A 22,450-nucleotide genomic window follows, 5' to 3' on the forward strand; every position below is an offset into this window, starting at 1 on the left:
GCCATACCAATACAGAGCACACTATCGAATGCACCAATTCAAAACTCAATCGCTAATAGCGTTCAAAATCCCAATTTGGGCCTCTTGCTCACACATATTTTATCACAAAATCCTGTCAAGCATGAATATCCATGGCCGAAAAATAACCCATATTTGACCCAAGACCAAAAACCCGCTAAACAAACGGCTGTCAAAACTTTGCTACCGCTTCTTGTACAACTTCTAACAGAAAAGAATAATAATTGTTGCGAATGTAAAAACAAAAATGAAATATCTTATACGTATAGTAGGCATAAACCGGGATTTAAAAAAAGTTATGACATTCTCAATGCCGATTTCAGTCGACCTGATGGAAATTACTATCACCGCGTGAAACAAAATAAGAGAATAAAAACGCCTTTCGAAGATAGTCTGGAGGACGAAGACTACAGCGAGGAAACTTCGGATTACAGCGCCGAACAATACGACGATGAAGACTGATTACAAATAGTTAGATTCTATTATAAATGTACTTATTTAATACTTACATTATAAGAAATATGTTTTTATTTTACATCTGTTTATGTTCCCTTACCTCATTACATTAATAACAATGATCATCGCAAATAGTACATTACGATATACAATTGCGGAAAATAAGAAATTCTGTATCGTAAATACGACATTTTCTTTTACATTCTATGTATGTATTATGAAGTTTGGGCATAGCTACATAAAAGTAGGTACTACTTTGCTAACTAGTTTTGAAAGTAGCACCATATGTACAATTGTACATATTGTAAAACATTGTTAAGGTAGCTTAAAATTGTTAATACTTAATAAACACCTGTTAAAAATCAGCTCACATTGGTGGGTGGGCTGAGCAACCGATAGGGGCACCCAGACCAGACGCGTAGGAAAAACATTATCTTTATACGTCATAGGTTCGCCCGGGAGCCCGGGAGGGCCGGGGCTCGGGAGGCACCGGCTCTGTAACGTGCTTTATACTTAGCTAACAAGCCGTGGGAGGCTGTAAGGTATTGGCCTTATATCGGTTACATGATATGAATAAGTTATCTTTATTCGTAGTGAAATAACCGCGTAAATATGCCTTTACAGTACCTATATATCACCCGACTTTACCGCACTAGTGCACAAAGTAGTACGTCACTTGACTAGTTGACTACTTATGTCGAAGAATTCTGTATTTGATGTGTATATTGTATAGTATAACGTTGTTCAATACACGTGCGACTAGGTAATTTGAAACTCTTGCCCATTTCTTTAATACATTCTGTTTCGTGGTATTTAGTGGCACTGAAACTTAGTAGTTCATGTACTTTGCCTTCATGGGATACATGAGTGATTATATGTATGTAAATATGTAAGTATGTATTCTATTTCGTCTGGTTTCAATTTCTCGCTTTCTCTGCAAAGTTCCTACTATTCGCACTTCTATCGTAATAAGTATACTATTTTTCCTGGCATTTTGACACGAAAAGCGATTTATCTCTGACTCTTGAGTGTTGTCAGATCCCTATCACTTCTTAGACTAGGGCCAGACAGATTGCCGGGGGTGCTCTATTGATTTCCCAATACAAAATAATAAGCCGATTTTCCGCACGCCGAGGGATCATCCATAAATTACGTCACACGTTAAGGGGGAGGGAGGGGGTCGGCGAAGTGTGACAATGTGTGACATGAGGGTGGGAGGGGTCCTAAAGTTCGTGACGTCACATTTCAAAATCTATCATAATCTAAGGGTAAAAACCTCATAAGCATATATACAAAATTACAAATAGGTACAGGAAGTTCGTCAACCGGATGAAAAGCCGAAAGTAGGCGATAGTCTAGGCCATTTAGAACATTCTTTAGCTATAAATGTCATGGACAAAATTTGGTCCGTCGTTTTTTTTTAAACTTTTCGGTGAAAACTCCAAAATTTCAGACTAAATCGATAAGCGTACTCTTGTTACTGTATTAGGTTGTTTTGGCTTTATTTCGTATTGTAAAATGTCTATCGTATACGCGGTATACGTATACCATAAAATAAATTTGAAATATGTGTCTAAAGAAAAACAAATTACAGTGATTTAAAAATTAAATAACTAACAGGTGGAAAATATTAACTGCAAAACATCAAACAATTTAGCTTGATTAATTTTTTTAACATTTAGGAGTCAAAATCATCATTTAAACGTTTATTCTACTAGCCATACCCGTGGACATCAAGTTAAAAACCGGCGAAGAGCGTGTCGGACCACGCTCAGTGTAGGGTTCCGTAGTTTTCCGTATTTTTCTCAAAAACTACTGAACCTACCAAGTTCAAAACAATTTTCCTAGAAAGTCCTTATAAAGTTCTACTTTTGTGATTTTTTTCATATTTTTAAACATATGGTTCAAAAGTTAGAGGGGGGGGGGACGCACTTTTTTTTCCTTTAGGAGCGATTATTTCCTAAACTATTAATATTATCAAAAAGCGTATTTAGTAAACCCTTATTAATTTTTAAATACCTATCCAACAATATATCACACGTTGGGGTTGAGACGAAAAAAAATATCAGCCCCCACTTTACATGTAGGGGGGGTACCCTAAAGAAACATATTTTTCCATTTTTTATTTTTGCACTTTGTTGGCGTGATTGATATACATATTGGTACCAAATTTCAGCTTTCTAGTGCTTACCGTTACTGAGATTATCCGCGGACGGACGGACGGACGGACAGACAGACATGGCGAAACTATAAGGGTTCCTAGTTGACTACGGAACCCTAAAAATGACTATGAAATTACTTTGCACTCTTGTAGATAAAATGAAACTTTGTCATTCGTTTTTTGAAGTATCAAGAGAGCCTTCAACTGTTGGTGTGGTAAAGAATAATTCAAGCACATAAATGGAAATAAGATTGAATTCTAACAGCTTTTTTTATTTAATAATTGCTACGTGTACATATGTGACGTCACACTAGGGAGGGGGGAGTCTAACAAATGTGACCAGCTGTGACAAGGGGGGAGGGAGGGGTCAAAAATCATGATTTTTAGTGTGACGTAATTTATGGATGATCCCCGACAACGATTCTCCGACTAATTAACGATGTATAAAATGTAAAGCTTTATGCGACGAAACGATGCTAACGAAAATATTTATATGCCAAATGAAAAATTTATAATTAAAAGTTCTCATAACTTACATAGAAACTAACTGAACTGAATGCGAACCAGAGTCTACTTAACGTTAGTCGACCAAAAGTGACGCATCGACACAAGATAACCCTGCAAAGCGACATTGATCGAATCGTTGTCTGCGAATCAGTAATCGGCTAAAAGTTTGTCGATCTATTTGGTACCCATTTTAGGGACCCTCAATCGACTTGTAGACGTGACTTTTTATCTCCGATGAGGCAGCAACGGTGACAAAGTTGGCCTTGTCTGCCTTCCATTAAATAGGTACCGTCTGGTTTCCAATAAATACCTTACAGAAATAGTAATTATTTGAAATATCAATATTTTAAGTAATGCCCCGAGTTTTATCCACAATGGGTTTCTGTAATGTCGATCGTGTGCTAAGTGTTTCACGTTGTTTTGTTATGCCGCTACGTGCTCGGAATGGGCTCAATGACTCCACCCGGGAGTTCGCGCAATCCGACACTTACATAATACTAGGCTATATGTAATAATTTGATAACTATAACATAATATACAAATAGATATAGTATAGTTAAGTGCAAAATATGGGTGTACAATTATGTCCCATAGATCTTAATTTGTCGACATAAGAGCTACCCTGGATATTTTTTCAATTGACTAGAGAATGATTTTAGGGTTCCGTACCAAAGAGGTACAAAAGGAACCCCTATGGTGCAACTCATTCAGTCTGCCTGTCATATTACCACAGAAAATATAAAAATACAAGTACAGAAGGCTCAATCTCAACAACCTGTCAACGGACTGCATGATGCGACATTGAGTTCTATTGCGCAGCGTGAAGGTTGTCAAACTTTATGGGCCGCGAACTCGCACCGTCGAAATGTACGAAAGAAACGCGGAGTGAGCCGTTCCTTATATTACTCAATTTCTCGAGAACTACTTATTTATACTTTCGATTTATAGAATAGTTTTGAAACAATGTTCATAACTAAACTTTTACACATTTAAATATTAATATCAATTATCCGAAATGGTCAGTACGAAAGGGGTCAAGTTACTAGGTCAAGTGGGGTATCGCTAGAAAGAACTCAAAGAGTACAAAAAAAAACATTTTTTAATATATTTTTTATTAAAATAACACGCCGTTCCTCTTGTCTCCGAAGTTTACCAACGAAAAATTATGAAATAATGTTTGTATTTTTACAAAACATTGGTATTGGTATTATGATGTGAAAAATTAAACAGGAAAAATTAAATTGCATCTGATGTATCTTGAAAACATCTTTTTATTCACAAAAAGCCTTTTATATTTCAGCTCCCTTGCGGATATTATTCATAAGTACTTCAAATTTATACGAGATTGTATGTAAAACACCTTTTATTAAATAAAATGAAAACGGCTAAAATAGGTTAGCATTATAATGATCCCTGAAAGACAATCAGATCAAATTGTAATTCGCCGAGACATGTGCATGCAGATGACTCTATAAACTTAAAACTATGCTTATTTTGTACGAGGTTGGTACATACAGTGTGAAAAGCTAATAGGGGCGAATCTCATAACGTTGTGAGTATACTAGTAGGACATAAGAAATGTAATTAGACAACTAGTAGAGGAGTGGAATGAGAATTTGTATGGGGGGGGTCATAATAATTCCCACAGAACCGAAGTTTGTTTTTTTTAGTTCTTTGTGTGTGTCTTTTTGACATACTAAAAATATAGTAAAATATATTTATGCAAAATTAGTTTTTTCGACCGCCAAAAGTTGTATGAAAAATTACTATGGAAAAAAAATCCTAAAATTTAAAAACCGTCTCTGGTATCAACTCATGGGGAATTAAGCGGCAAAAACTTTTATAGCGTTGATGTTTAGCAAAAATATAAATATTTTTCAGTATTTCGGTAAAATAAAAAATGATAAAAATCATAAATTTGATGAAAGGAAGTAATTAAAACATAAATTTCAGCAATTGAATTTTTTTCATAGGTACCACACCATGGTAAATACGGGTACGATCCGCCTGGTGATAAGCAGTCACGGTAGCCTATGACGCCTGCCACTCTAGAGCCTCCACATGCGCGTTGCTGGCCCGTTAGGGTACCTTTCCACTAGAGATGCGCTACGTGATAGTGTTTGATATCCACCAATCATGTTCACTGTTCACAAAGCGTAGCGCTAGTGGGAACGGGTTCGACTAAGCTGATTGTGGATATCAGACGCATCCATAATACATATCTGGTGGAAAGGCACCCTTAACAGTCCTCAGCTAGCTCGCAGACTAAGGAGCGTCCGCGGGAGAAAAATCCTCCTATTGCGATAACCGTATTTACTCGTACCATAAACTTGTTCAATGTAAGTACATAAATTGTCGCATCCCAAACAAAAACTGTCCATAAAGCATTATATCGAACACGAGAGAAAACCAAAACCTAATAATCATTGGTTTTCTTAGTCATAAATCTGCGCATCCATACACCCTGGACCCGTATATGGTCGCACACTGCGGCTTCTTCTTCAATCTAGCGTTTTCCCGGCCTAGCGCCAGGGTCCGCTTTCCTGCCCAGTCTTCTCCACTTTACCCGGTCTTCAGCATTCTTAGACATGAGATTGTTCTCTTGCATGTCCGCTCCCACGACGTCCAGCCAGCGCTTCTTTGGGCTACCGGGGCCGCGTGACTTAGAGCCTTGGACAGCGAGATTAAGGCATCTGTTTTCGATGTAGGCTTAGGAGGATTTTTCTCCCGCGGACGCGCGTTATCCTGCGAGCTAGCTTAGGACTGTTAAGGGTGCCTTTCCACCAGAGATGTGTTATGGATGCGTTTAATATCCACAATCAGCTTAGTCGAACCCGTTCCTACTAGCGCTACGCTTTGTGAACAGTGAACATGATTGGTGGATATCAAACACTATCACGTAGCGCATCTCTAGTGGAAAGGTACCCTAACGGGCCAGCAACGCGCATGTGGAGGCTCTAGAGTGGCAGGCGTCATAGGCTACCGTGACTGCTTATCACCAGGCGGATCGTACCCGTATTTACCATGGTGTGGTACCTATGAAAAAAATTACTTTGCTGAAATGTATGTTTTAATTACTTCCTTTCATCAAATTTATGATTTTTGTAATTTTTTATTTTACTATAATAGTGAAAAATTGTTATATTCTTGCTAAACATCAACGCTATAAAAATTTTTGGCGCCTAATTCCCCATAAGTTGATACCAGAGACGATTTTTAAATTTTAGGATTTTTTTTTCATAGTAATTTTTCATACAAATTTTGGCGGTCGAAAAAACGCATTTTGCATAAATATATTTTACTATATTTTTAGTATGTTAAAAAGACACACACAAAGAACTAAAAAAACCAAACTTCGGTTCTGTGGTAATTATTATGACCCCCAAGGCTATATCTCCTCTACTAAACTTTTATTTAAAAATTGAAATAAAATGTCATCCATACAAAATAATTAGGTTTGCAATATAATGCAAACACTCTATAGCGTTAAACACTCGTTAACAGTTGTTATGGACTGTCATCGCAATTATGTTTACAGTAAAATTTAAAAACAATAATTATGGTGTGAAAATTAAGAGTATCTAAGTAACTCCGAAACAACTCTTGATTAGTGATAACTAATGTCTCCCTTTTTCACATAATAAATTACCTAACTAATAAGTTTGACAGAACCTTAAGAATAACGTTCAATCTTTTATGAAACAACTTGTGAGTTCGATAAGTCACCCCGTGTAGACAGGGGCGGCTCACTCCGCGATCCTATCGCCGCGCTACAAGTATATCCTGGCGGCCGCGAGTTCGCGGTCTACTCAGGGATGGCGCACATTCTCACGGAATGCACGTTCGCACTTTCTATTGTTACTTTACGTCGCGAGGTTTTTTAAGCGATGTCTGCGGGTGGAATGGCTAATAATACTTAGTTAAATAGACATATTGAATAAAATAAATACCAAAAGACATTCTTATACAGATCTACTACTGATTAAGTCCCACGGAAAAGTTCAATAAGGCTTGTGATGTTGGAACCTTGAACAAAAATATATAAATACAGCGTATATACCTAGAAAGTACTCAAGACTTGAATATAATAATAGAACATTTAATGTGAGTATTAATTCGTTTGGATCCATTGGTAACCCTATCACCGGACGCCGCGCACGTGCGGCTCGTTTCTTTGTAAGAATGTTGTAGGTATTTAAAAAGGCGGCATTTCGGAAACATCAAAGCAGTGGGCCTTCTGTACTTGTACTATTATATATTCTGTGGTGTAGAGCCGTGTGAGTGAGTGTGAGTGTGACGAAGCAGGATTGTGCGTCGGAATGTCCTGCGCTTGCTCAAACGCTCGCCGTCGCTGGCACATATCCACGTGTAATCATGTCTTTCACAAAAACATTACGTGCTCGAACCGACCCAAGACCTTAGTTACAAAATTACCCAGTAACCGATTTTACTTTTGAAATCACTTGTATATATACTAGTGTCAGGGCTTACTAGGCCAAACCTGATATCAAAATGGTGTCACTCAAAATACAATTATTGGCGACTATTATGTTCATATCTAAGGTAGATATTTCAAAACTTTTAAGTACCTATACATGATAGATGGGTACTTAATAGTCATGTGTTTAATTTCTCTAATAAGAACTCGCAGAAAGGGATACGGTTCAATAGAAGTATGATTATACTTTCAGGTTTACAGTCAAAATTGCGGGTGCACCTGCGGCGGGGGCAGCATACAGCGATGCGGCTCCGGCTCGGCGGCGCCCACCTTCGTCCCCGGCGGACAGTTCGTCGTGCCCGCCGTTATCGTGCCCAAGATCCCCCAGTGCCAGACCACTGCGCCCAAGAGACAACCCTCGGCCGCGTCTTGCACGTCCGCACCCTGCGCCGACGAAGACGATGATGAACTGGCAAGACTCTTATACTGCCTCGTCTGCAATATGATCGAAAGCAAGAAATGCTCAGGAAGAAAACAGAGCAGTTATGACAGCTGCGCGTCCGCGAGCGACGGTTACGACGGCTCCGCGAGCGGCTGCGGGGACGACGACGACTACTGCTCGTACGCGCCCTCGCTTGTGTACAGCTGCGGAGCCGGCGCCGGCGCCGGCGGCGGCGACTCTTGCCCTGAGATATGCGTCTACGTTAGACAAGCCCCTACATCGGCCTGCGCCGATTGTTAAATTACTTTAATGGTAGGAACAAAATACATTTAATTTTGTAAATATAGAGCACTCCTTTTATTCTACCGCCCCATCTTTACAATCACTGAAATTACTAAGTACATACATAGAATACCTACTCTTTATACAGATATCAATAACACATACGTAGATGCCACGTATTTTCAATAGTATGAGAATTGTATAGGTCAAATACGAGTTTAAATATTATGAACATAGGTATTGTATAGTAAATTATCTATACTATATTTTTAAAATTTTATAGTTTATTTAAAAATGTTAGGGAAAATAAAGTTTAAGTATAAGTACTTCGTATAATCTATTCTATTCTCGGATTAAATATTATGAACATAGGTATTGTAAAGTAAATTATCTATACTATATTTTTAAAATTTTATAGTTTAAGTATTTAAAAATGTTAGGGAAAATAAAGTTTAAGTATAAGTACTTCGTATAATCTATTCTATTCTCGGTGAGTAAGACTAAACCTACAAACTCTCCAAGTGATAATTTAATTTACTATCGTTAAGTAAAACAATCACACTGCTATCTTAAAATCCTAATGGTAAACTTTATCTTAAAGTCAAATCTAATTATTAGTTAAGGCAATAACACTTAATTAATAAACAAACTTTTTTAATCGTTTTGTCAGCACTTTGAAGAAAATAAAGTTTCACTTTACGATACGATTTTTAAAAGCTTTATTTCTTTAAAAATTAGCTAACTTTACTACTTACAGTAGCGGAATAAATCTATCATACTGGTTATACAAGGTGCTCGCGAGGAACCCGCATAACTTGAACCACGCGTTTCTGAGGCAAAAAGAAAGAAAAAATGTTATATGAATTTTAAAATTTTTCATAAAAAAAAAATTTTTTTTTTTTTTTTTTTTTTTTTTTTTACTTTTTTGGACGTATTTTCACATAAATTTTTTTTTATCCATAAAGTTGGCAATTAAAATGAGTTTTTTCATTTATTTTTCTAAAAACCAAATTATTTGGAAGTTTTTCTTGTCACATTTTGACATCTATCAATGACTACTGTGAGACTATGCTCCACAATTGCGCATCAGCGCCGTTAAGAAACCTTTTCTACTGAGTAACAATACGGAAATGTTTTTTTTTTTTTTAAATTGGCAATAACTCTGAAACTAGACGAAATCTAGAAAAGTTTATATGACATTTTAGTCTTAAAATGTGACCAAGAATATGCCGTTAAAGTTATATGGGTTCCTCGCGAGCACCTTGTATATCGAGAAAAATAAATCGAAAATTCTGAAAATTAGATTTTTATATCAAGTAAACCACTATTGGATCATCATTACAAATATGTATTCGAATACTTACGAGTCTTAGGACCCACTGCACGTGGCCCGTGGGCAGCCACGAGAGCCTGATGCGGATTCTAGACTTTACACGCACCGATCGCGATTCCGATTAATATTGGACTTCTCATTATAAAAACCCAAAATAGCGAATCCTAACTAACAATAATATATAATATAGATGGATGGATTTATCAATCTGAGAAGTTTTTGATATAAATGTAAATCACATCATTATTTATTTTTACTATTCGAGGCCGACAGGGTTACCCTGCATAACTTGGGCATACGAATTGTTTTAAAAATAAACCTTAAGTTGCCCAAATAGCCTTATTCATATGAAATTAATTTTTATTAAGCAGAAACGTCTGCTAACGATTCTAAACATTTACAAGATGTAATAGTCTGTCGGTAGATGGCGCTAGACGTCACCCCAAGACGTGTGTACAAAAGGATAGGCATGGAAAGATTTGCGAAATCCGGCGTGGCTTCCGTAGCTCAATTGGTAAGAGCATTGCACGGATTGCAATAACCTAACCACAAAATTAAAATTTTGAAAAAACCCCCGACCGCGACAGAGTGGACCGATTTTCATGAAACATGGCTAAGAACACTCCCGACTAACTCAGCTTTCAAACAAAAAAAAACTAAATCGGAATCGGTTCACCCGTTCGGGAGCTACGGTGCCACAGACAGACACACACACAGACAAACAGACAGACAGACAGACAGACAGACAGACAGACAGACAGACACGTCAAACTTATAACACCCCGTCGTTTTTGCGTCGGGGGTTAAAAATGGTGCGGGTTCAAGTCCTGCCGGAAGCGTAAATTTTTCCATTTTTTCCTTTAATATAAAAATCTTATTCATATGCACCTATATTGTAAATTTCATCGACATCGCAACAGCCTTTTTTTAATTAATGAAATAAGTATGCAAATGTATCCGAAAAAATATGATAGATTGTTTTCCGCTACTGTATGATCTCAAATACAAATAAGTTACTGAATGAGAAGGATTCATTTCATACTGTTCACTTTTAGTAAATTACTTGTAAGTTAACTTAGTCTGCGTCACTAGTTAAATTAATCAAATGAAGGTTACCTTGGCCGACGGTAGCCCAAGGACCTTGGGCTACCGTCGGCCACCATAACAAAAAATAATGTACCTACTGGCACAATAGACATCAAAATTTCTACAAATAAGACCGTATACATATAGGTATATAATATACATTATATAATTTATATATTTATTAAGCTAGAATCAATATTTAAATGAATATGAAAGGGTGATAGTTAATTATAACCACTACTGTCCTTTTTTAAGTTTTTTAGGGTTCCGTACCTCAAAAAGGAAAAACGGAACCCTTATAGGATCACTCGTGCATCTGTCTGTCCGTCTGTCACAGGCAATTTTCTCCAAAACTATTGAACCGATTAACTTGAAGTTTGGCATACATATGCTAACCTGTGACCCAAAGAAAGACGGACAAATTTTTTTTCCCTTTTTATACGTCCCTGGGGCTGATAGTAGTTATTATGTACATAACATAGCAAACAAAATGGAGTACCTACTGTACCTAGTCTATAAGAGCAAAGTCAGGAAAGCAGGCTTGAAATGAAAACGAGATTTCGAGCGTAATAGTGAGCGCGAACTCGCGAAGTATTGACTAAGCAACAAATAGTACAATACGATACAAGTGCGTAAAAAAGGAAGTTCGAAACGAGTGGCGATAAGTTTTTCAGTACAGATGAGCTTCCGAAGTTTCGACCTGGCATATAATGAACCACTTCTCGAACTAGTGCGTAAAAAAACGACCATCTGTACTGAAATAGTACATTACGATACAAGTGCGTAAAAAAGGAAGTTCGAAACGAGTGGCGATAAATTAAAACACGACCGAAGGGAGTGTTTTAAATCGACACGAGTTACGAATTTCCTTTTTGCACGCGTATCGTACGACGTTTTTCAGTACAGATGACCCTCCGAAGTTTCGACCTGGCATATAATGAACCACTTCTCGCACTAGTGCGTAAAAAAAACACCATCTGTACTGAAAAATATATTAAGTACCTATGTAGAAATAGGAAACGCGAGATTTTTTCTCTGTTGTCAGCGTCGGGATGCCCATTTAGGTGTTTTGCCACTACATGCCTTTAGGTTTCCAAGTGCTTTAAAGTTCTCTCATCGTCACGCTTATTATCCTCCTTATGCTCCTTTGACTCATACAAAATTGCGCCTCTTTGTTTTGGGCCATTGGCTTTTATGAGGAACTCTGCTTTGGATTGTCGGATAGATACTTAGAATTTGGACAGCGACGTAACTTTGTCTTTGTCGTTTTCACGTGGCTCTAGCAAAAGCACCTCCCTTATGAATGTTGTACATGGTGACATTGTGGTGCAACTTTCCAGTTAATCTGAATCACAATAACTGAATTTATACCCGAACCCCTCGCCATTTTGGAATATGTGGGTGGGGCACGCAATGTAAAAAAAAATCTGGATTTTTCCGCATTTACGATTTTGGGCCGGATAAATTAAGGTCAAGCATGAAGATATCCCTCATTAGCAATCACTAGGATGGAGGCCAGGTACTATATTTGTCATAAAAAGTCTAGAGACAATTCTGAGAATCTATTTTGCTGTCATGGATGTGGCCAACCTAAGAAATCATATTATTCTTTCAATACTTTTTGATTCTTTTTCTTGGTGCACAAATTTTTCCCTGACCTCCAAATCATTTCCCTGACTTTCCCTGACTATGAGCTTCCCTGACTTTTTCCTGACTTTCCAGAAAGTGGACACCCTGTGTGAGGTAACCGAGAGGGGGTGGGCGGCACTTTCAGCGGGGAGCGGGAGTGGCCATACTGTATACTGTGACGTCTGTGACTGCATGTTACCTATAGGACACGTTGATCCATCCTGTTCTGGGCTGGAGGCTACACAATATTAGGTACCCATCTTTGAATTTTCTAGGACTGTGCAATTTTTTAAACATGCAAGTTTCCAGATCGCGAATATCGCGATGTCCTTCACAATCAAGCAACTGATAAATATCTGATGATAGTGATGATATTTAATAAGTTAACATTATTTCAAAAAAACTGTTAGAATGATACGATACGAGCCGGGGCTCAAATCGAAACCCGTGATCTCCAATTCGCATCATTAATGAAGTGCACATTATATGTGTAATGTCCAAAGGTTGCCTGGAAGAGACAGCTTTTTAGCGATAAGACAGCCTGTTGTTATCTAGTTATACTCTCACTCAATATTATGTATAATTTTACATGTAAATGGTGCAATAAAGAATATTTACTTACTATATGTAATACGTACATACCTAGCAAGGGTTTTACGGTTTTTTCACTGCTATGCAATTTCTCTTGAATTTGTATAATTGTAAGAGATGTAACAACTATTGAATCTTTCATTAGGAAACAGAATGAATTTAACGGAAGCAATAGATACGTGATTATTAAAGAATTTTATTATAACATAATTTCGTGAAAATTGCATTGATAGCGACTGATATGTAGAAATATTTTGGATGATAAAAATGTACCTTGTCTATCAGATCCGTGACACAATAGTTTAACCAAGCATCACTTGCCAAATAACATCGGGTATAATAATCACGAACCGGTCTCACCTTGTTCATAACCATAGCAACCCTTAGCTGTACCATGAAGTCACAGTTTAGTATAATTTTCATAGCTATATTAAGCGTAAGTGATTTATTTAGACATTTGAAAATGTGCTAACATCGGACATCCGTAGAATATGTGGTAATCCTCCTTTTTGTTATAGGTCGTGTGCTGTTATCCTTCACCGAGTGAAAGTGATCAATACGAAAAATGCAATTTTCCTGCAGTTGAATACCCGATTAAGGTACTAGACACAATCGACCCATACTACTACCGCGAGGGCAACGATGACATTCTTGGTCCGTTTAGTGCTGAAGTTAAGAACGCATATAAATCACTAAATGTAGACAAAAAAATTAAAGATACACAGTTGAAGCATTTGAAGTCGAGCGATGAAGAAATACAACCTCAAAAAGATGCTATCTGTGAAACAAATGCACAGGGATCCAAATGTACCAATAACGAAGCAAATGCAGAGGTACCAGCAGATACTAGTAACGACGCAAATGAACAGGTACCAGAAGTACCCGGAGACATTAATAACGAAGAAAATGATGAGATGTCAGCCGTTAACGGAGATACTGACAACAAACGAAATGAAGAAGTACCGGAAGTAGCCGGAAATGTCAATAACAAAGCAAATGAAGAAGTACCACAAGAGCTTGGAATTGCCAACAACGAAGCAAATGAAGACATACCCGTGACACCGAACAATGCCAACGAGGAAGGAAATGAAGAAGAAATACTTGCGGAACCCGAGGATAAAAATAATGAAGAAAATGAAGATATGCTAGCGGAAACACAAGACGCTGACAATGAAGAATATGAAGAAATACTAGCAGAACCTGAAGATTCGGACAACGAAGCACCTGAAAAAATATTAGCGGAATCAAAAGTTACCAAGTATGAAGAAGAAACACCAGTGGGATCCGAAGTAACCAACGCGGAAGAAAAAACACCAGCGGAATCCGAAGATACCAACATTGAAGAAGAAACACCAGCGAAAGCCGAAGCTACCAACATTGAAGAAGAAACACCAGCGACAGCCGAAGCTACCAACAATGAGAGAGATGAAGAAAATGTAGACGCGCCAAAAGAAGAGACCAGTGAATAATATGCAGACGGACTTGAGCATACCAAAAATAGGTGTGTAATTTAGTAGCAAGGCCGTAAGATAAAAGCAATTATTCTGTTGTAACTAACAATAACAATCAAATTAACATATATATCAACCTGTAGATTTGACTGTTAAGTCAGGCTCTCATCGCTTACATAGATTAAAGAGGCTGTGCACAGTGTAAGTATCATACACCCAAATTCAGAATGTAAGGTCCCGTAGGCTTAGGTTCTGAGCCAAGCTGACTATCGTTCGTTCCGTGACCAACGAAACGATACCCAATCTCTTTCTACCTCTCTTCTAGATTCATTAGCAATTCGTTCGCTAGGGAACGTAAGTGATTGACATCTTACCTAAGCACCGCTCGATTATATTTATTTTCACCACACCAACTGGTTAAGGCTTACTTTGATAAACGAAAACAGATAGCAATATTGCAATTAATTCACAAGAGTGCAAAGTAATTTCATACAAATTTTAACTTGATATCATAAGCTGGTTGGTAGAATTTACCTATAAATGATGATTGTGAATCATAAATATTGAATGGATTTGATTTAGTTTGATGTTTTAAAGTCAGTATTTTGTTCGTATTGGTGTGGTGAAAAATGTTGTGTTTCACTCGGTGGCAAAGTTTGTTTAACCTTCGCGCCTTGAATGAACGCAACGCTCAATATTCGCTTGCTCGGGTATCAATATTGGCACGTGTGGGTAAACAACAACGGTGCGACTCTGTTTAGAATCAATTTAGTTTTTACGATGAAATTCTAGTTACACATTTTCAGTGTGATTGATAATATGATAATTCACTATTGATGATTTCTTTCCATCCAGAAAAATCACGATATTCGTCAATGTCATCGAATCGTTATTAGTAAAGAGAGAGAAGTAAAAATGTGGAGATCCGTTAGCAAGCGTTTCTGCTTGTTATCTAGGTAAAAATTAAGAAACAAAACTTTATGATTGATGATTAGTAATGACTTTTATGCAACCGTATCGTATCTTAACATATATAAAATGCCACAATTGTATAATTAGCGTTCTTTGAACCTCCAGCCTCCCATTGATTTGTTATGGGTTATGGATTAATCTACTTAGGTATACCTAATATTATTTGTAAGTATATCTATCGTGACAAATATTTCCATCACCGTTTGTACTAATCTTCTCATTACTGACTTTATTCAGGTTGACTTCATATACCGACGTGTTGACCTTTTTATCAATGCCTAATGCCTACGTTACGAAAATTATAAAAAAAACCTGCAAACCTGAAGTTTCCGTTTGGCAATGGTATATGAAATTTCAACATATATTTAATTAATTATGTATAATGTATATAGGTACTATATAGTGTCAAAACAAGTATAGGTACTCGTACATATCTATGATTTTTGGTCTATGATTTTCAACATATGAAATGATAAGTTATAAAACATAATGTAACGATCATCACGTACTCATTACAAATTAGGTATTTAATAGAAATTATATAACCGAACAACTATTAGACTATAATTACGGCAGTATGGGGCTGAGATACAACGTAGCCATAGTTGTGGCTGTTTTTATTACATTTCAGGTGAGAAATTTAATGGTTTTTATTTATTTATTTATAATAAAAATAACGGGTTTAAGGGTTAACTGATGATCAGTCAGCCGGACGGCAATGGCCTGTCTAAAATTATTTGAAATAGTGAAAGGAAGGATGAAAACGCGCACTTTTTTACTTACGTATATATTTTTTAAATAGTTACCTACTTACTTTTTTTACAAGAATATTGTTTAATTTATTGTTATTATATTTCAAAAGTTTTTTCCGGTTTGCTCACGGTAAAACCTAACACGCTCCTCTTCGTTTCGCTCGTCGTCGCCCCTAACTGGACTCTGTCATATATGATTATACTGCCACCATTGTCCGTGAACAGAAAACTGCTACTTTGCTCCCCTCCTAACAGGGAAGAAAAGTTAAAATTTATTTGTAAAAAGTTGGCATTACTTTTTGTAACCATTTTTAATACTTATAGCAATCTACATAAATAAAAAATGTCATTAAAAGTGTAACAACGATGAAGTGAAGGTACTACAATAAGTATTGTACATAAATAATGCTATCAACCAGACATGGCCTGCTTTTTTAACCCCCGACGCAAAAACGAAGGGGTGTTATAAGTTTGACGTGTCTGTCTGTCTGTTTGTCTGTCTGTGTGTGTGTGTCTGTCTGTGGCACCGTAGCTCCCGAACGGATGAACCGATTTAGATTTAGTTTTTTTTGTCTGAAAGCTGAGTTAGTCGGGAGTGTTCTTAGCCATGTTTCATGAAAATCGGTCCACTATGTCGCGGTCGGGGGTTTTTTCAAAATTTTAATTTTTTGTCACAACATTTGGGCATTTACTAGTTTACATTGAAAATTACTAATTTACTTACTAGTACTTAGTTTAACTGCCTTAATATTTATGAAAAATAAACCTCTAAGTAGGTACATTATACGTAGACAAACATCAATCAATATTCTGATCTAAACATAAGTTGACACTTAAAAGAAATTTTGCGGTAACAGTAAATAATTAAATACTATAAATACATTTTGAGATCTTCAGTAGTTATAATACAGTTTCAAACTACTTACGTTTTTGAAAAAAAAAACTCACAATTGTAGCGAAATAGAATTATTTTGTGCTAAGCGGCCACGGGCTACGCGCGGGAACGCGGAACCGTTTTAAACAAGTTACAATTAAAAAGTGACAGCGCCGCATAACTGTCAGGCCGTTGCCGTAAGGGGGACTGATTGTCAGTAAGCGCCTTTAGAAACCTTATCCCTGAATTATACTGTTTTATTTTACACGATAAAACATTATGTCACAAAAATATATGTTAAAAACATGGTTATTTTATTTCATGCAAAGTTGGGCTCTTTCTAGATATATAAGTATATCAATTATTAAGCTGTAAGGTTGACAGTTCGGTTTGGGACAGTGAAAGTTTGAATTGTACGATGTAACGGACTTTATGGTGCATGTGAAGTAAAAAGATAAAGTCATTATTAAACTTTGGAGCCATAAGAACGCCAGGCAAATTGTAACGCTCTCGTTTGATAACACCACTCTAATTCATAGTTTTATGCGTAAATAATAGTAAATACAGTACAAAGACTAAGTTCAAATTAGGTCTATAAACATATAAATCCAAATCCCAGACATAAATACATGTTAAGTGTTTTGTATTTTTAATTCAAACATTCCGTTGTAAAAATTAGAGCGCAGGTAAATTATTTCATCACTCTTGGGACAAGTAGAACATTAGTTACATTATAAAAGTACTTTCGCATAAAGCAGCCAAGCTTAGTTGCCTACGTTGCAGCAGCAGCAGAAACGCATTCACATGTCACTCGCCGGTCGCAGTTGCATTGCTTTAGACTAATCGCATTAGCATATCATAATATTCATAATATAGTAAAAACTGGCCAAGTTAGGAGTTGCACTTTGACAAGTTTGACAGTTCCGTGCATATAAGCAATATATTTTTAAAGGGTGAACCGCACTTGACCAATTTTTAATATCATCGTAAACTACTGCAGGATAAGTTTTCGTGCAGTGGAAGAAATAAGTCTTACAAAGGTAGGTTCGAAATTAAATATAAAACAGTCAGGCCCCGTAGCCGAATGGCATTTCTCCGACGCCAAACGAAAGCGATACGCCGCTGGCTCTGTCGCGCCAATACGCAAGCGCGATAGAGATAGATATCTACTAGCGCTTCGTTTCGTGAGCGTTTCGTGAGCGATTGTGCCATTCGGCTAGCCACCCAGGTTTGTGTGATAGAATGATGAATGTTCGTAATGACAGAAACAAAAATCGACATCCGAATACCATTTCAACTGACAGCCCAACTTGAATGTGTAATCAAAATAAACATGTATTAAATAACATATATAGTAGTATGATTTTCGTTTCTTGTTGTTTCTACTTCATTGAAAAATTGTTTACTGGACAAAATTGATTACAAAAACATAGACATAGACATCATTTATTAGTATAACGTCACAATTGTTACTTATTTCTACATATCTTATATCTACTGTACAATTATTGCATCAATTAAATATTACATTTATTTGTATGTCTGTCCCATCACGGAACAATGGTGTTCCGGACCTTTGGGAGGCGTGCGCGGGGCCGAGGCCAACGCGTAGAGGCCCTTTTGACACTTTAATGGAATGTAAGGGGTACACCGAGCGGGTGTTGCCCTTACCCGTATCATGGGATGGGACACACGCAGAGGCAACACCCGCCAGGGTGTTAAGACTATTTGAGAGTTAATGGAACCTAAAATGAACTGGGCTATTGGATGAAAGTGATGGACTAAATACTGGGCTATTATTATTACATATAACATTATTCTTTACAGTTAATAAATTCATTAAAGTTGTAGAAGCTTTTCTTGATGAGCCAACTTTTCAATTTTTTCTTAAACGAATTTTAAGAGTTTTATGATATATGCTGGCAGCTTGGTGTAAACGGACCAGAAACATTTATAGTTTTACCGGTTTTTTTTAAATTTTATGTGAAACTGTTTTAAACAAGTGCGCAGTTCGGGTGACCCATGCAGATCCATCGCCTCGCTTGCCGTACAGCGATATGTTCTCCCTAGCAAACACAGCTATTTGAAAAATTAATAGAGACGTTAGTGTTAATATACCAAGTGCAATAAAATGTGGTCTGGCGCTGTCGTCGTATTTGGCGCAGGCTAGTGTGCGTACGGCGCGTTTTTGAAGACGAAACACGCGCTGCCATTCCGCTGCTCGTCCCCAGAATTCCAAACCGTATTGGATAACCGCTTGAATACTCGCAAAGTAGCATGCCCGTACCGCTTGGCTGTGTAAGGTCTGGTTTAACCTCGACAGGGCAAAACAAGCTTTGCTAAGGTTGCCACATACTGCGCTTATCTGCGTTTCCCACGTCAGACCCTGGTCCAGTTGAAAGCCCAGGAATGTCGCTGCAGTCACCTGGTTGATGTTAGTGCCTTGGTGGTGTACACTTAATTGGCGCCGTTTTCTGCCTGATATGTTGAACTGCATGAACTGTGTTTTTGTCAGGTTTAACAGCAGTCCGTTTATGGAACACCAGTCAAGGATCTGTCGGGTTGTAATATTTAGGTAGACTTTCAACTGGTCCAGGCTCCAGGCTCTCAGCGGTTACAACGGCTGCTACGTCGTCCGCATACATAAAGACTTCGCCGACATTGACAGCATTCGGCACGTCGTTTAGGAGGAGGGAGAACGCCAAGTTTGACAAAGATGACCCTTGCGGCACACCTATGTCGGTATTAGATAACCCATCTGACTTTAAGCTTCCTCCCTGACCTGACCAACAACGTATTGTAGAATAGATTCCATTCCTTATTTTAGGTAAACCGCTAGAAAATTCTAGAACAAGTTGTTTATGAAATTTGTTTCGTTATTAGGAGGGCAATCATTGTCGCATGATATGCCATATCTGTCGGTGCGGCCCTTTCGCACCTTCTGTAAGTGCGAAAGGGCCGCACCGACGAGATAGGCTATATCACATTAGTGTGCTAGGCCCGCAGTAAAGGCCAAGCGACTTTCTTTATAGAAATTTGCAAACATTTTTCCTTTATGGATAATTGTCAAAGCTTTCCTTATTTCAGTTGAAATCGTCTATATCAATCGTTTTGTAAATAATTAAACTTTTATGTCGGAAGCCAGTAAACTGTTGCTCGTTTCCGTGTGGCAATGGCAAATGTTTTTTTTATCGTTTCCATTTAAGTGATTTCTATTAAACTATATCTTTTAATGTACAATTGTTATTCTTCTGATTTGTGTTTCTACTGTTAAGATCTATTTTTTATATAATTAAAATGTTTTATGGTTTTTTTTACAGATACTGTCCAATCATTGTATGCCGCATCATACAAGTCATTGTAAATGTCCGCTGAGAACCACTGCCAGGAACATTAAATCTTTAGATAGTAAAAGGATGAAAAAACAAGTTTCTACTAATATTTCAAAGTCTATTCGTTTTCCAAAGGTCGAATATCCGTCCAGCACAGGACCTGAGGAGTATTATCGTTTTCTAAATGAGTATCCCATACAATTTGAATCTAAAAATAACGTATGTAACTGTTCGTGTCAAACTAAATATAAACGTAAGATGGTTATGGCCGCCCACCCCATGTCCAAGCCTAAAGTTATTACATCGGCTAAAAAATATGATCCTGAACCTCAACCATACTGTTTCCGAAGATCAGGGTTTTTTCCAGAAGTGGAATATCCACTTAGTGCGAGAGACATGTGGTTACCCAAGTATTGGAGCCGATTACAAGACGTCAAAATGAATGATAAGCCAGGCAACGCGCTTGAACCCAGTTACGATATAGATTCAGAAAATGCAGCTCTAAATGCCTTAATAAAAGCATTAAATACAAGGAAAGTTCAGTCTCCTCCAAAGAATGAAGCTAATATAGAACGTATTCTGAATGAAACTGCCAATACCTTAGAAATAAATGGTTTAAATAGGAATCGTCCATTAAATAACAGCAAAGAAAATGGCCCCACTGGAAAAATTGAGGACAAGCCAAAGACCATTAACAGCCAATCTCAAACTGAATTGTTTACTAACAAGGAAGCCAATGATAATATACAAAATGACGAGGGTTCTAATACTAATTCGACTATAATACGTAGTTCAACCCTTTCAAATAATTCATTACAAACTCCATCAACTGTAAATCCGGATATTGAAATAACTAGTCTGAACAACTCAGAAACGCATATAAACCCGCATAACTCTTCTATGTCGATTAATAACATATCGGCGGAATCTTTAGACATAACAACAACATCAACAACTACGAGCCTAAGTACAAATATTTTTACTCCGTTTGATTATTATGATTGTAACCTCTCAAATAATTTAAGTATCACTGATATGACAACTCCTTCACCTTTTGCATATGTAACGTCACCAATGTCTGCTTCAGATATTATATTCACTAACGATGATGATCTTTCATATCAAATGTCCCTGGCAACTACTAATGCACCTTCAACCACTACGTCATTACCTATTCTCACTTCTATTCAGCCATCGTGCCTTAGCTTCTCTCCGAGTGTTTCAAACGATTACTATGACGCTGATGTCTGTCACAATAACTTATCAGAAATCGATCTGAATATCCTTGCAAAGGATTGGATCCGAAGCTCTAACGACTCGTATTTAACTTGCCAAATTCCTGACGATACTGATGATTGGATAATATACGTCGACAAGCAAAACTCTTCTGACAAAACATTGGGCGAAAGCAAATGTGTCAATGTGGTTTCGTCTCCTTTGTTACCGAAGAAAAGGACAGATCAGAAGGACTGTCTAAAAATGTACAAGATGCACCCAAACTGCCTCTAACGAATGTCACCACTGCTATGACTACTACACCCGAACCCAGTATCCGTGTTCATAATACTACGACAGAGGCTGTGGTAGAAAATACTAAAGCAGCTAACACTACTAAGGATGACACACCGTATGAATACATAGACGATTCGTTGACCTTATGTACCGAGATACCTTATGACTTCGTTTTGAATTCCGAAAACGGGTATACCTTGACAAACGATTCCTTGCTAACAGACGCTGTGTGATCGACTGATCGTCGTTGAAACGAAACGGCCTTGGCCAGTGACATCAGACTCATCAGAGCGCCTATAATGAAATTTCGACGTAAAAGAATACGTTACTCGACAGTGTAAACGACGTTTATGCTATAGAGTAACGTGTTCTAAAAGGTCAAAAATTTATGGTTTAGTTAAAAAAAAAATCTGGTCCCTGTATGGCAAAGAAATCAGAATTGGAAGGTATTTTATCATTATCATGTGTGGTCGATGATATCTATGTTTAGTTTACGTCATAATCATGTAACGTCTTATCCATAACAATGCCTATCCTGTGAATGTATTACCTAAACATGGTGTTTCACAATGGTCCTAGAATAGTCATGAATGTCATGTTATGATTGTCTAAAC

The 22,450-nt window shown here is 37.3% G+C and overlaps 3 protein-coding genes across 4 annotated transcripts in view; 2 read left to right on the plus strand and 1 right to left on the minus strand.

The window, feature by feature from the left end:
• The window catches only part of LOC125240634 (serine/threonine-protein phosphatase 2A regulatory subunit B'' subunit delta-like), a 94,127-nt gene that overhangs the window by 52,970 nt on the left and 18,707 nt on the right, over nt 1-22,450 (minus strand). The window lies entirely within an intron of this gene.
• On the plus strand, nt 7,542-8,386 carry LOC125240636. The gene is made up of 2 exons (XM_048148629.1): nt 7,542-7,705; nt 7,834-8,386. The coding sequence occupies exons 1-2, from the start codon at nt 7,655-7,657 to the stop codon at nt 8,320-8,322; spliced, it is 540 nt and encodes a 179-aa protein (XP_048004586.1). The 5' UTR covers nt 7,542-7,654; the 3' UTR covers nt 8,323-8,386.
• LOC125240635 (protein IWS1 homolog) lies at nt 13,332-14,427 on the plus strand. The gene is made up of 2 exons (XM_048148628.1): nt 13,332-13,379; nt 13,462-14,427. Exons 1-2 carry the CDS (start codon nt 13,338-13,340, stop codon nt 14,410-14,412), a joined length of 993 nt encoding a protein of 330 aa, XP_048004585.1. The 5' UTR covers nt 13,332-13,337; the 3' UTR covers nt 14,413-14,427.

Source organism: Leguminivora glycinivorella, chromosome Z (genome assembly GCF_023078275.1).
Source record: "Leguminivora glycinivorella isolate SPB_JAAS2020 chromosome Z, LegGlyc_1.1, whole genome shotgun sequence".
Lineage (NCBI taxonomy): Eukaryota > Metazoa > Arthropoda > Insecta > Lepidoptera > Tortricidae > Leguminivora > Leguminivora glycinivorella.